Source organism: Ctenopharyngodon idella, chromosome 6 (genome assembly GCF_019924925.1).
Source record: "Ctenopharyngodon idella isolate HZGC_01 chromosome 6, HZGC01, whole genome shotgun sequence".
Lineage (NCBI taxonomy): Eukaryota > Metazoa > Chordata > Actinopteri > Cypriniformes > Xenocyprididae > Ctenopharyngodon > Ctenopharyngodon idella.
Window position 1 is genome coordinate 1,476,743 of NC_067225.1, and position 15,944 is coordinate 1,492,686.

At 36.5% G+C, this 15,944-nt stretch overlaps 1 protein-coding gene across 4 annotated transcripts in view; it reads left to right on the forward strand.

Annotated features, from left to right (window-relative positions):
- plxnb1b (plexin b1b) overlaps window positions 1–15,944 on the forward strand; it is a 61,452-nt gene that overhangs the window by 43,160 nt on the left and 2,348 nt on the right. For 3 of the 4 annotated variants that reach the window (XM_051896988.1, XM_051896987.1, XM_051896989.1), the window contains 16 exons: window positions 1,035–1,217; window positions 1,588–1,736; window positions 2,002–2,102; window positions 3,081–3,298; window positions 4,558–4,736; window positions 4,832–4,898; window positions 5,305–5,451; window positions 8,866–9,031; window positions 9,189–9,292; window positions 11,065–11,149; window positions 11,721–11,887; window positions 12,040–12,200; window positions 13,993–14,140; window positions 14,243–14,307; window positions 14,394–14,469; window positions 14,609–14,683. In XM_051896988.1, the coding sequence (XP_051752948.1) occupies window positions 1,035–1,217; window positions 1,588–1,736; window positions 2,002–2,102; window positions 3,081–3,298; window positions 4,558–4,736; window positions 4,832–4,898; window positions 5,305–5,451; window positions 8,866–9,031; window positions 9,189–9,292; window positions 11,065–11,149; window positions 11,721–11,887; window positions 12,040–12,200; window positions 13,993–14,140; window positions 14,243–14,307; window positions 14,394–14,469; window positions 14,609–14,683 (2,091 nt within the window). Of the gene's footprint in view, window positions 1–1,034; window positions 1,218–1,587; window positions 1,737–2,001; window positions 2,103–3,080; window positions 3,299–4,557; window positions 4,737–4,831; window positions 4,899–5,304; window positions 5,452–8,865; window positions 9,032–9,188; window positions 9,293–11,064; window positions 11,150–11,720; window positions 11,888–12,039; window positions 12,201–12,664; window positions 13,931–13,992; window positions 14,141–14,242; window positions 14,308–14,393; window positions 14,470–14,608; window positions 14,684–15,944 lie in introns of those variants that run through there. The other variant, XM_051896991.1, reaches the window with a different exon arrangement.

Genomic DNA, 15,944 nt, shown 5'->3' on the forward strand with positions numbered 1-15,944 from the left:
TCGGTACATCCGCCTATGTCACACGTGACCTTTCCAATGTGATTATGTAATGCGTAGCACATTGCAGAGCTAGTGCAAGATGAGCATTTGTGCTTAAAAAGTATATAATTTTAATTTTTTTTTTTTTTAAGAAAATGACCGATCGTTTCGCTAGATAAGACACTTATTCCTCATCTAGGATCATGTAGAGCCCCTTGAAGCTGCATTTAAACTGCAGTTTGGACCTTCAACCCGTTGGTAGCCGTTCAAGTCCACTATATGGAGAAAAATCCTGGAATGTTTTCCTCAAAAACCTTAATTTATTTTTGACTGAAGAAAGACATATTGGATGACATGGGGGTGAGTAAATTATCAGGAAATTAATTCTGAATTAATCCTTTAATATCACTGTCTTACTATGTTGGTACTTAGTACAAACCTGGTAAAAACAAATGGGGGTCAGTGGAGCCTTGGTTTGCCCTCCAGGTGGGTGCTCCTATAAGGATGTGATTCTACGTGAAAACTATAAATTCGAAGGCACTGTTTTTTTCCCCCCCTTTTTTTTTTTCTCAATATTGTGTCAATATTGATTAATTCGAATGGGCTAATGGTCTCATTTCCAGTAATGTAATTATCCAGTCTCAGCATTCAGCGGTCAGATATTTCCTAATATTCACAATGCTGTGTATCACAACATTCATCCAGTTAACTAAAACTGGTGCTACTTTCAGTTATCAGTTGTATTGAAAATTATCTCAGGGGACTTCAGAATTAATATTACTGTAATATTGTTGCAGTTTTTGTCTTTTTGCTTGGTTGATTGTTTTGTACATTGCTTTAAAATATAATGCAGGTAATTTTTGTAAAATATAAGCCCTCAGGGTGATGCTAGGATCTGCGGTAAATACTGTTGTCAGGATTTATTTTTTGATAATGACTAGGTCACTTTACATTATCACACACTTATTACTTATTACTCATGTTTAAAAGCTTAATCTCATGTTTCTTTTTATAACTGTTTCTTGCATCCCTTTTTTTTTAAATTATTTCCGCAGGGTGAGAATTTAGACTTGGCCATCTTTAAAGAGGAAGTAGTAGCGCTGATTGGTGAGGGGGTTTGTACTGTTAAAACTTTGACACATAATCACCTTTATTGTGAGCCACCACCCCAGCAGCCCCCGCTCTCCCTCAGGCATGGACGCAAGCGAGAGGGAGCTGAGGCCTTTCCAGAATTTATAGTAAGCATGAAGCCAACACCCTCTCAACACACACTGAGCTTAAACCTGTAAAGCCTACTGTATTAGATTTGATATGCAAATTACTAAGGCCTCTAAATTATCAACATGATAAAAACTTTGCTGAAAAGTCTGACAAATATGATACATCAGGCTTTTGAGGAATGTTTATATGTACATCTCGCAATCATTGATGTACTGCGTTGTATTATTTTTTTTTTTACCCCCACAATAAAAACCACAGAGGTTTGATCATAAAAATAAGCATTTAAATATCATCTTACTAAAACATATTATTGGGAGTGTGGTTGTAACTTGCTTTTTTGCAGTGGATATTGAATTGGTGTGTAATAGTGTGTCTGTCTGTATGCAGGTGCATATGGGAAACTTGAACTTTTCACTGGGACAAGTGCAGTATGATTCTCTTAGTCACTCCATATTTCCACTGGTGGCACAGATTGGGGTTGGAGCAGTTGCTTCTCTTGTTGCTCTTATTGTACTTATCATCGTGTTTATATACAGGTTTGTATGATAAATTATGTGAGAGAATGTGCTTATACAGTTCTGTGAAAAAGTTAGTACCCTATAAAGAATGTAGCTTTTTTCCAACATATTTCGACATAAAGTTATTGGACATATTGTTATGACTCTTAGGGTGTACATTTGATACACACTTCCTATGGCCAGTCCATCCCTGAATGCAAGAATAATGCAATAAACCATTATGGAAACATTTATGGATTGGTGTATTAACAGAACTGATTTTGTGTTGTCTCATTCTTCTTAGGAGAAAGAGTAAACAGGCTCTGAGAGATTATAAAAAAGTTCAGATCCAGCTGGAGAATCTAGAGACGAGTGTGAGAGACCGCTGCAAAAAAGAGTTTACAGGTAATTTATAGGTACATTTAAAGGTGCAATGTGTAAATTTTAGGAGGATCTATTGACAGAAATGCAATATAATATACATTAATATGTTTTCAGTGGTGCATAAGGACCTTACATAATGAACCATTATGTTTTTATTACCTTAGAAAGAGCCATTTCTGTCCACATACACCGCGGGTCCCCTTACATGTTAAGTCACCATTTTGCGCCGGCATATTTCTACAGTAGCCCTAAACGGACAAACTGCTCTACAGAGCGCGTTTGCTTGACTGGCTGCACTCTGCTGTCTCAGACAACGTCATCTTTGTCCTGTGTTGGCCACCGTAGCTTCTCTGTATTGCAATTTGCATCCTAAAATTTGCCGCTAAAATTTACACACAAGATAATATCAGAGGATAGTTACAAGATTTTATTGATATTAAGTTAAAGAATAGTCACAAGTGAGTCCGAAATCTAATCCGTCATTTATAAAAAGAAAATATACACCTGCTCCAATGATTTATGTTTATTTCACAGTGATTAAAATACCAAATAAAATTATTCCATTTGGAAATATCGTCACCTTGGAATTATAAGGTTCTATCTGACATTTTTGTAAAAATTGAGTTATTCAAATATTCTTATTCTGTGACTTGGTTACATTATGTGAAGTACATTTTGGGATTGTTTTTTAGAAAACAAAAATGGTCTATCCACAAAGGAGTATGGAATGCAAAAACTTTGAAGTTCGATATCTCAAAACTAAAACAGAATGCAGATAATTATAATTCCAAGGTGGCGATATTAGTCAAAACATAGTCCACTTGTTCCCCAGCTTCTGAGGAATGATTTAATTTTGAAACATTTAAACAAATTGCAAATTATTAAATTACAAATTATTAAATTACAAATACCATTGCAGTATTTACCATTCATTCATTTTCCAAAACAGTCCTTCATGTAAAGCTGACCTTTGTATTTTTGACTCTTAAACTTTCTCAGACCTGATGACTGAAATGATGGATATGTCGAGTGATCTGGTGGGATCAGGAATTCCTTTCTTGGAGTACCGTATGTATGCTGAACGCATCTTCTTTCCTGGACATCGTGAGTCCCCGCTTCACAGAGACCTGGACGTGCAGGAGTGTCGGCGGGCCACGGTGGAGCAGGGACTCATTCAGTTATCTAATCTCCTCAACAGCAAACTGTTCCTCACAAAGGTAGCTGAAATAATACCTTTTCCCTCACTTTTGCCCTGTTAGAGTTCTCTCCTAAATTTACCCATTGCTTTATTCCCAATAGGAAACATTTTAAAGATGTTTAAACCAGGCCCATTTGTTAACGTGATGAAACACACCCCAATGAGTGTATTATCTGAGCTTAGAACATCTTTTAGCCTGACAGCATCTTATAATGTAAAGTGTGCCGTGTGAGACCCTGAAAACACAGACGTGATGCAATGGCCAGAAACGTCCATCTGATGCATGTGTACTGTACAGTGAGAACAACAGTTGCACAGATGGCACTAAAATAGCGGAAACTGCCACTTAATGGACTTTGCACAGTGGTCCAGTAGCCCCTCACTGCAGAACACACAAGATCCAGTGGGCGGAGACAAGTAGGTTAAGGGATATGTAAAGTGGGAGGAGTTTGATCTAGATCCAGGGGGTGGAGATGGGTAGGTTTAGATCCAGGGGGCGGAGAAGGGTAGGTTTAGGGATATGTAAAGTGAGAGGAGTTGGATCTAGATCCAACCCTGCCCCCTGGATCTCGTGTTCTGCAGTGAGGACCATCTCCAATGGTCTGAATTTGGTAGTTTTAGAGGGGCCTGGGTTTTTGTTGCACATTTGTCACTGCAGACAAAACTTTGATTCAAATTAAAGTTTTGGAAGAATCCAAAATGTTCGTAATTTTAACAAAATAAGATAATAAAAAATAAAAAATTGCATTTTGTTTTTTTAGTACTGTCCTGAACAGGCTATTTCGGTAATGCTTTATTTTACAGTGTCCTGTTACATGTTACATGTTATTACTATAGTTATAACAGTAAATTATGGATAATTACTAGCAACTAACCCTAAACCAAGCCTATAGTAAGTACATGTTGTTAATATTACTCAGTACCTATTTGTGTAATTACATTGTAACAAAGATGCCTTAAAATACAGTGTAACTGCTATTTCACAAAACAGATGTTTACATAGCCCACATAACAAAATAACTGAACTTATAGAAATGTTCCCTATGAAAAGTTTAGATACGCTTGATTTTTAATACTGTCTGTTGTTACCTTGATGACCCACAACTGTCCCTAATTGATTCAAAAATCCAAGACCTGCACATTCTTTGGTTTACCAGTGTCTTCTGCATATTTGAACCCTTTCCAACAGTGAATGATTTTGAAATACAGTGCTAAATAATAACTAAATACTGCTTTCCAACTTTTTATATGCAATTTTCTCATGTTTCTTTTCTACAGTTTATCCACACTCTTGAAAGCCAGAGGACATTTTCACCCAGAGACAGAGGATATGTGGCATCTTTGCTCACTGTTGCTCTTCACAGCAAACTAGAGTACTTCACTGACATACTCAAAACCCTGTTGAACGATCTGGTGGAACAGTATATTGCCAAGAACCCTAAACTCATGCTCCGGAGGTAAGAATGATGGAATAACTGACATTAGAAGTACTGTAATAATTTATGAATCAACAAAAGTGACTGTATGATTGAGGCTTTAATTCTCTTCTCAGAACTGAGACAGTAGTTGAAAAGCTCCTGACAAACTGGATATCCATCTGCCTCTATGCTTTCTTAAGGGTGTGTATGAAAATTGGTTTTTAATACATATATTTACTGTTGATAAAATTAGATATTTTGTAGATGAGACTTTTTGAATTGTTTTATTTTGATGACACAAATATGCAGTTTTGTAAAATACTTTTCCAAGAATGTAATTATCCTCCTGAGACCCCAGAGTGCAATATGTTGTGCATTAGGATTGGAAAAAAAAGAAAGGAAAAGAGAGAGAGAGAAAAAAAAAAAAGTAAGACTAATTAAGACATTTTTTTTGCACCCATTTGCATTAATTGAAATTCACTGAGCTAGGAGAGTTGCTACTTATGGATAGTTAAGAGAATTTTAAAATGATTTCTTAGTGTTTTATTGAGTAGATTATCCATGTCATATTGTCATAAATGATTGTATTTCTGCTCCATGTGTTCAGTATTCTGCTGGTGAGTCTCTGTACATGCTCTTCAGAGCGATTAAACACCAAGTGGATAAGGGACCTGTGGATGCAGTGACAGGCAAAGCCAAATACACCTTGAATGATAACCGCTTGCTGAGAGAGGATCTGGAATACCACACTCTGGTTAGAATTTTTTAACTGAATGTCTTTATTATACAGTATTAGTGCATTAGTCTAATTTGGTAGTCAGTGTTTCTTCCAAAAATCATCTGTAAAAAACACTTTCTCCATCTTGGCTCCAAATTGTGTCCACTTTTTTCCCCTTCACAATGTTCGTTTACACTTTAATTCAATGTGTCATTAACTATGTTTCTATCCAAAGTTGCGAATTTAACTTGTGCACAAAATCGCAATAAAACATTTTGCATAAAACATTTACGAATTAGTAACCGTTTCCATCCCATGTTCGAAATTATTATTGGTTACACTTTATTTGGTTTCCTTGTTACAGTGTAATTATACATTTAACTACTGAGTAATGTTAATTAACAACAGGTACTTACTGTAGGGTTAAGATTGGGGTTTGGTTTAGGCCTTATAATTATGTTTAATTTTCTGTTATTGCTATAGTAATTACATGCAACTTGCGTAACCAGGACATTATAAAATAAAGTGTTACCTTATTATTATTGCATTATTCTTGTGTCCATTAAGAATTTAAGTCCCTTCTTTTTCAAAAATGTTTAAGAATGTTTGTACCTCGTCGTCCATCCAAACATACCTCTTGCTCTCAGCCATTTTTCTGATCACATGATCTGTTGAGGCAAAGTCAAATTACATTTTCTTTTGTGCATTGAGTAATTTGTTCAGTAAATGTGTTTTCATTGTAGTTTATTTGCATGTCGGATAAAAAAAAAAAATCCACCTCAATTGAGTGGCATTTTTTTATGCAATATCCCAAAATGCTTATAAAAATAGGTGGATGGAAATATAGCTAATGTTACAGTGTAATTACACAAATAAGTAATAAGTAACAACATGTACTTGGGGTTAGGATTAGAGTTTGGTTTAGGGTTAGTTGCTTGTAATTATGCATAATTTACTGTTATTACTATAGTAAGTACATGGACACTGTAAGATAAAGTGTAAATATTAATGTAGATTTAACAGAGTTCTACCAGTAAGTTTCCCAAAGTATTGTATGGGCAGTTTCATTACAGTGGTTCAGGCTGCAGGATTGCCAAATGACTAAAGAAATGTTTTCAGCATGATTGTGTAAAACTGTACATTTCTTGTCTTTTACCATTCACTGCTACTTATACCAACAATGGAAATAAGATCAGTTAGAATAGCAAAATATGTGGGTGAGCATTGCTATAGTATGACTATATTGTACTGCAATAGGTAGCACTTCAAAGTTAATACTTAAAGCTGCAGTCCATAACATTTTTTGGTCAAAAATGATCCAAAATCAATTTTTGAGTAAGTACATAACCAGCCAGTGTTCAAAACTACTTCCTTACCTTAGCCCGATTCACAACTGTAAGCTCGTAATAATGTTTTCTAATAAGTGATACTGGTGGGTTTCCGCAGGAAATTTGTCACTCGTCTTTGCGTCATTACGTCATATCTGTTTACATAAACAAGGAGTCCCAGCTAGTAGGCTATATGGCATGTGGAAGATGCTGCAGGTGGTGGATCATTTATAGCCTTTTCTCACAGCAGCTGCAATAATTAAACTTATCATTTTGATGGCGGATTGTAATACAGAAAGTTCCAAATGGCAATCATCAATGACAACTGGAGATTCACCCGTAGTCAAAAGCAAAAGACTTCGGACTGCACAGTGGCTACAGAAATTGAAATCTACAGGTAATACTAATACACAATAAATACACGTAATCACGCAATTCTGATGTTAACATTAACAATTTGAGAACAAAGTATAACAATAATAATAATTTGCGCGGTTTTGAAGTGTTTCGAGCTAAGCGATCGTTAGATTTAATCACCATTGGCAGCGCGATTTATTGTAATGCTTTTTTTCTTAGTTGTTCAGAACAAAAGTGTCAGATTTGTTACTTGTTCAGATGACATTTTCTGGTGAAAATTCTTATTTTGGTCATACTTTTAAGACTACAATCTGTGATTCCAAAGTACAGTATCCACACCGATGTGGTGACTGACAGCAAACATTAGATTCATCCACGGTGAGGAGCCGTGCCGATGCACAATCTACGTAAAGATAATTCCGCAAATAACTGCAATTGCAGGTTTCAAACAAAGATTGCGACAAAGAGGCAAAACTTATGGACTGCAGCTTTAATCAAATCTAGTTAGCACATCATTTGTAATTGAAGTGGTTTAATAACCGCATTTGGTACCCAGTATTAATCATACCCAGCATATATGTAGAATGTTACCTGGGAGAAAGAGAGAGAGAGAAAGAGAGATGGAACTTGTCTAGGAGCAGAGCCCCAAGACTAGAGCTAGAGAAAGAGAAGAGAGCCAAAGAGAAGGACCCAAGATAAGAGAAGACCTAAAGAAAAGAGAGAGAGAGCCTGTTCAACGCTTACAATCTTCTTTTATCACTTCCGTCACCATGTGACTAAAAACAAATATGAGACATGCAAACTGACCAATCGCTTCCCCCACCGTACTAAAGGTGTGACAATTAGCACTGCACTATCAGCATCTCTTGAGCCTTTAGGAATTCCAAATAGCCCTTGCGGTTAGACAAAGGGGGTTGGAACAGGAAAGCAAAAGTCTTTGTTGTTTTTTCAACCTTACAGTATAATTGGAGGATGATTGTAGTTGTCTTCTCTGAACCTTTAATTAATGTCAGGCTATTTAGACTCCGGTTTTCTGGTCCTGATAAATTGACTGCAAATAGGGAAAAACACAGGGTTCAGCTGTTTTAGCATTTCAGATTAGCCTGTCTGCATTTAGACAGGAGAAAAAAACACTCCAAAACACTGTATGTTCTTGTTTTCCTGTGTTTAAGTTCCTGTTCATTGGTTCCCTTTGCTAGTTTGATTCTGTGGTTACCAATTATCTTCACCTGTGTATTGAGTTCCTCAATTACTTCCTCATTTACCTCATTTATTTAATACCATATGTTTCCCCAGTTCCTTGTCAAGTATTGTCTTTACATAGTATGTAAAGCTGTTGTGTTTGTTTATGTTCTCTGCTTTTGTCTTAAATTATCCTTGTTATTTTGATAAAGTAAAACTGCAATTAGATCCTCTGCATCTCCTCATCCTTGCTTGAACCCACTGTGACAGGTGTAGGCAAAAGATTATATAAATTAACGGCTTGCAAGAATTATGCATTGAATTATGCAACTGTGAGTGTCAACACAGTGCTGTCTCATACACATCAACACAGATGTGCAGTTTAAACACATCATAGTCAACCAGAACCCAATGTTTTAGAGGGAAAATGGGAAAAATGACTGGGACTAATAAACATACCAGTTCACAAGATTTATTACAGAATTATAGGCAGATTTTGTTTGTGCTGACATAAAATTTAGATAATAAAAATGTGATTTACAAAAATACTTAATTCTCTCTCTTTCATTCTTTTTCTCTTTAGACTGTGAATGTCTTGATGCAGGGAATAGGTGTGAATGAAGCTCAGCCAGTTGCAGCTAAAGTTTTAGATTGTGACACTATAACCCAGGTGAAAGAGAAGATACTAGACCAGGTGTACAAGGGCACCTCATACTCTCATAGACCACATACTGACTCCGTGGACTTGGGTGAGTACATTCATACTGTACATGTCTGCCCTCTTTCTTACATATCATCTGTGTCCTCTCTAGTTGTATTCATTTATTCATTCTTTGTTTGTTTCTTTTAAACTTTTCCTGTCTTTAAATTTACACATTGTTTTTAATGTCCCTTGGACATTTCCAGAATGGCGCTCTGGTGTAGCAGGTCACCTGATCCTCTCAGATGAAGACCTAACATCTGTGGTTCAGGGCAACTGGAAACGCCTCAACACGCTCCAGCATTATAAGGTATAACACAACCAAGCAGTCAATTTGTTGGTAAATATATGTGAAAAACACTAATAATGTATATCAGGGATAGGCAACTTTGGTCTTGGATGACCAATGTCCTGCAGAGTTCAGCTCCAAACCTGATAAAATCTCACCTGCCTGTAGCTTTCTAGTAATCATTGAGACATTTATTAGCTTGTTAAGGTGTGTTTGATTAGGGTTGGAGCTTAACTCTGCAGGACAGTGGCCCAGTAGATATGCTGTTCAAGAAACAAGCAAATCAGCATATTAAAATTATTTCTGAAGGAACATGTGACACTGAAGACTGGAGTATAGATGCAAAAAATTCAGCTTTGCATCACAGGAATAAAATACATTTTTAAAATATATTCAAATAGAAAACAGTTTTTTTTAAAAATGTAATAATATTTCACAGTATTACTGTTTTTGTCATATTGTTAATCAAATAAATGCAGCCTTAGTGAGCATAAGAGACTTCTTTTAAAAACATTAAAAATCTTATCGTTTTCTTATGTTATCGTTGATCATCATCTAACAAGGCCACATATTAAGGTCTGGGTAAATTGGATGGTAAGCAAGCAATCAGTTCTCATAATCGTGTTGGATGCAGGAGAAATGGGCAGGAATAAAAATCTAAATGACTTCGACAGGGCCAAATTGTTTTGGCAAGGTGATTGGGTCATAGTGTCTCTTAAACGGCAAGGCTTGTGGGTTGCTCTCGGTCAGCAGTGGTGAGAATTTATTGAAAGTGGTTCGAGGAGGGACAAACCACAAAGGCTATCCTGTCTGGCCCGAGACAATAGAAGGTCTACTGTGGCACAAGTAACACCAAATTTTAATGATGGTTACTGGAGGAACGAGTCACAGCACAGTGCATCACACTCTACTTTGTATGGGGATGCGTAACTGCAGACCAATCAGATGACCCCCTGCCTATGATTACCCCTGTCAACTGTTGAAAGCATCTACAATGGGCACGTGATTGTCGAAACTGGACCTTGGAGCAGTGGAAGAAGGTCGCCTGGTCTGATAAATCCCGTTTTCTTTTACATAATGTGGATGGCCGTTTACGTGTTTACCTGGGGAAATTATTGCACCAGAATGCACTGTGGGATGACGACAAGCTGGTGGAGGCAGTGTGATGCTCTGGGCAACGTTCTGTTGGGAAACCCTGAGTCTGGCCATTTATGTAGATGTAAATGTTACATGTGCCACCTACCTTAACATTGGCAGACCAGGTACACCCCTTCATGACAATGGTATTTCTTGAGGGCAGTGGCCTCTTCCAGCGGGATAATGCACACTTTGTTCAGGAATGGTTTAAAGAACATGATGAAGAGTTTAAGGTGTTGCTCTAGCCTCTAAATTACCCAGATCTCAATTCAATTGAGCATCTGTTGGATGTGCTGAACCAGCAAGTTTGATCCACAGCGGATCAGCATATTAGAATGATTTCTGAAGGATCATGTGACACTGAAGACTGGGGTAATGGCTGGTGTAAATTACATACATTTTATATATATATATATATATATATATATATATATATATAGAATGTATATAGAAAATGGGAATTTTTAATTAAAATATTTCACAATATTACTGTTTTTGCTGTATTTTTGATCAAATAAATGCAGTCGTGGTGAGCATAACAGACTTCTATCAAAAACATAAAAAATCTTACCAACCCCAAACTTTTGAACAGTAGTGTATATATAAGTATACTTTAATTTTTAACTTTCGTTCTTCACATATTTTTGGGATTTTAGGTTCCAGATGGAGCAACCGTTGCTTTGGTGCCACGCCATAGCAAACATATTCACCATGATACCCATGATTACATTGCAGGGGAGAGTGAGTACAGTATATTACACATGTGACTGACTATAATGTTCATGTTCACACACACAAAGCATGGGTCTGTTTTTTCATTATTGTTTAGATTAATTTTGAAAAAATACAGTAATGTGTAAAAAAAATAAAAATAATTGACAGCATAGTGTGTCATGGCACATCAATAATGTGAACACAGTTGTTTATGTCTTTAGTACATCTAACAGGCAGCACAAAAGAAACTCATGTGTGTGATAAGATCTGTCCGTTAGGCATTGTAGTCTAAGACTCTGTATCTTCTACTCATGCCATATCTATTTGAAATGGGGGAAAAATTTATGAAAAACAGCCTTGCAGTCTTTTCATGCAAAAAATAAACTAAAAAACAAAATGTACAAAACATAAGTTGACTCCATGGGAAAATGGGTTATAAAGTGTAGAAAATATTGTAGTGAGGTCCTTTAAAAAAGTAATAGTAATTGTAACTTTACTATAGCACATACTACACGTATATGTATTAATGTATGTATTAATCATGGAATATATTGAATTTCTTTTTTTTTTTTAAACCTTGTTCATTCTCACTATGCAGAGACGCCCATGCTAGAGGATGCAGATGAGGGAGGAGTGAGGCTGTGGCATCTAGTGAAGGCCAGTGAGGAGCCAGAGTTACCCAAACACAGACGAGGCAGTTTAAAAGAACGAGAGAGAGCCAAAACCATACCAGAAATCTATCTCACACGGCTACTGTCAATGAAGGTATCCCCAACACATATTCAAACAGCTAGAGGATAAAAACATAAAAACCAGTTCCTGTACATCTCTGGCTGAATAAAAAAACCCCAAATGAACACACACACACACACACACACACACACACGTTAACTTGCTCTGTCTTTGTCTTTCTGTAGGGTACACTGCAGAAGTTTGTGGATGATCTGTTCACAGTTATTCTCAGCACTAGTCAGCCAGTTCCTCTGGCAATCAAATATTTCTTTGACTTGCTTGATGATCAGGCATTGCGCCATGGCATTTCAGACTCTGAAACTATTCACATCTGGAAAACTAACAGGTACTAATTAACTTAATGAACACCTTAACTAAATAAAATGCTAAAGTACGTTAGATTCAATCAAGGAATGATAGTGCATTTCTGCTCGAGAAACTTGTGGGTTAATTTATGCAAAACATAAATAACTCATATCAGCAGTATTCCTTGGTCATGTTTTTGATATAGAACCTGCACTGTCTGTGTTCAAGGGTCAGTTCACCCAAAAATAAAACTATTATGAAACAAGTCATTTACTTGCCCTCATGATGTTTCAAATCCATTAGTTTTTTTTTCAGAACACGAATGAAGATATTTTTAATATTTTACCATCATTTTTAAATTATATTTGTTCATCAAATAAAGTGATTGTGTCCCTTCAGAAGATTAAACCACTTGATTCATATGGATTACTTTTATGATGTGTTTTTGTGTGGACTTAATAAAATATTAAAAATATTAAAAATATCTTTATTTGTGTTCTGAAGATGAATGGAAGTCTTATGGGTTTGGAACAAGATGAGGGTGAGTAAATTATGACAGAGTTTTCCCCCTAAGTATTTAATGGAGCTACTTGGCGATGGCTTCATGGATGAATGGATTGGGTAAATACTTTTCCAGTAAATACACAAATGTGCTATTCACACAAGCAACAGCAGTGGTATGATACCGTTCACACATCAGTACCAAAATACCCATAAACACTGTGATGTCAATCATCAGAAATGAACTTTAAATGCTGAGCCACCTGGATGAGAAGTGCTTTAGTTTCATTTTAGTTAATTTTTTTTTTTTTTAACTTCTGAGTGACCAGTTCTGAAGGACCCCCAGCACTGCACATTTTGGCTGTCAGCCCCCTATACCCTTAAATAGGGCACTATTTGAGGGAACAGCCATTTAAAGTGGTATCCGAAACCATAGTGTACATTATGGAGTGCACTCATTCAATCCCACAATGCATCCGCAATAACGAGTGTAGAGCCGATGTACACTTGGCTAGAGAATACCCATAATGCACTGTGAGGGTCATGCCCAATGAATTCCCACGTCTCGCCAAAAGATGGCATCTGCAGATGATTCATCCATCCATTTTCCAAAATGCTATAAATTATTTTTAAATTGATTTATTAAATTGTTTAATTAAGGTTTATGCATAGTTTCCATGACAGAGTTCAAGATAAACCTTTTTATCTTACTACTCGAGTTGCCAGTTTGCCAAGTTTCAAATAAGTATTAAACAACAAGCCCAAACTATGCAAAAGTGTCAGTGTCCGAATTCGCTCACTCTATAGTGAATAGTGAATGAGGATATAGGGGGCGATTTCAGACACAGCCTTTGTGTGTCGTCTTAATCAAACACAGCTGATTGAACACATCAGCTCATTAGAAGAAACTCCAGGACATGAAATGGGTGTGTCAGACAGAGTAGACTTTCAAAATGTGCAGTATCAGGGGTCATCCAGGACCAGGGCTGAGAAACACTGGTCTAGCACAGTGCTTCCCAAACCTGTCCTGGGGACCCCCACCACTGCACATTTTGGATGTCTCCCTCATCAGAGACATTTGCAGTCTGTACTAATGAACTGACTATTTAAATCAGGTGTGTTAGGTGAGGGAGACATACAAAATGTGCAGTGGTGGGGGTGAAAAGCACTGGTCTAGCGCATGTTTACATAGTAAAACAATTAAAAGCAAGGGGCTATTGAAAGCCTTAACAGGATTAAAACACTCAAGCATCTACCCATGAGTGGACTAATAATGTAAAACACATGCAGTTTTCTTCATGATCTAATTTGGTTCTATCTTTTGGTTGTAGTTTGCCTCTGCGGTTCTGGATCAACATCGTTAAGAACCCTCAGTTCATCTTCGATGTGCAGGTGTCGGATAATGTGGATGCGGTTCTGTCAGTAATTGCTCAAACATTTATGGACTCCTGCACTACCACAGAGCATAAACTCGGCAGGGTAAGAGACAAACAGAGAAAGGAGCTGGAAGCCAGTAGAAAGGCTGAATATTGAAGAGTCTTGATTTTTTTTCTTTTTTTTTTCTTTCTATTATTTATCTAGGATTCACCTATTAATAAATTGCTGTATGCCAGAGATATCCCTCGCTATAAACAGATGGTTGAACGGTAAAATGACTTCAGACTACTTTACTACTATGAATGCTATATTGGAAAGTCATCTTGTTCTGAATCTCACTATTTTTCTTTCACAGTTATTATGCAGACATCAAGCAGACCATCTCTGCCAGTGATCAGGAGATGAACTCCGCTTTGGCTGAGCTCTCCAGGGTATGTCCATCATCAGTTTACTTCCTTTCAGTCATATTGACTGATGTGAATGTATTATGGGTTAGAGGCAGTATGTTTTGCAGCACATACAAATGTTGTTCATAAGATTTACACTTTCCACATTTGCTTTGATTGTCAGAATTATTCTGGAGAATTAAATTATCTGGTGGCCCTGCATGAGCTCTATAAGTACATCAACAAATACTACGACCAGGTGAGTCACGAGAAGCTGAGATTGACCAAAAAGACAATGTTTAAGCTCTCAGGGGTAACACTTTACAAAAAGGTTTCATTTGTTAACATCAGTTAAAGGGTTAGTTCACCCAAAAATGAAAATTTTGTCATTAATTACTCAACCTCATGTCTTTCCACACCCGTAAGACCTTTGTTCATCTTTGGAACACAAATTAAGATATTTTTCATAAAATCCGATGGCTCTGTGAGGCCTGCATTGCCAGCAAGACAATTTACACTTTCAATGCCCAGAAAGCTACTAAAGACGTATTTAAAAGAGTTCATGTGACTACAGTGGTTCAACCTTAATGTTATGAAGCGACGAGAATACTTTTTGTGCGCCAAAATAACGATTTTATTCAACAGTATCTAGTGATGGGTGATTTCAAAACACCGCTTCATGAAGCTTCGAAGCTTTACGAATCTTTGTTCTACCAAAGTCACGCCCCCCCAGTGGTGACCCATTGAAATTTCGAAACACTTATGACGTAACGAAGCCTCGTTTACTGAAATCACCTGACTTTGGCAGTTTGATACGTGCTCTGAACTACTGATTCGTAACAAAAGATTCGTAAAGCTTCAAAGCTTCATGAAGCAGTGTTTTAAAATCACCCATCACTAGATATTGTTGAATAAAGTCGTTATTTTATTTTGGCACACAAAAAGTATTCTTGTCGCTTCATAACATTAAGGTTGAACCACTGTAGTCACATGAACTGTTTTAAATACGTCTCTAGTAGCTTTCTGGGCATTGAAAGTGTTAATTGTCTTGCTGGCAATGCAGGCCTCACTGAGCCATCGGATTTTATGAAAAATATTTTAATTTGTGTTCCGAAGATGAACGAAGGTCTTATAGGTGTGAACGACATGAGGGTGAGTAATTAATGACAGAATTTTCATTTTTGGGTGAACTAACCCTTTAACTACTATAAGTTAGCATGAACTAACTGTGTACTTCTACAGCATTCATTAATGTATTTTTATTAACTAACATTAACCAAGATTAATAAATGATGTAAAAAATATACACTACTGTTCAAAGTTTTTTTTTTTTTTTTTTTTTTTTTTAAGAAATTAAAAAAGGACATATTAAATTTATCATATATTGTTATATAAAAAATATATTTCATATAAACACTGTTCTTTTGAACTTTGTATTAACCAAAGAATCCTGAAAAAGTGTATCATGGTTTCCACAAAAACAAAAAGTTTAAGCATCACAACTGTTTCAACTAAAGGAT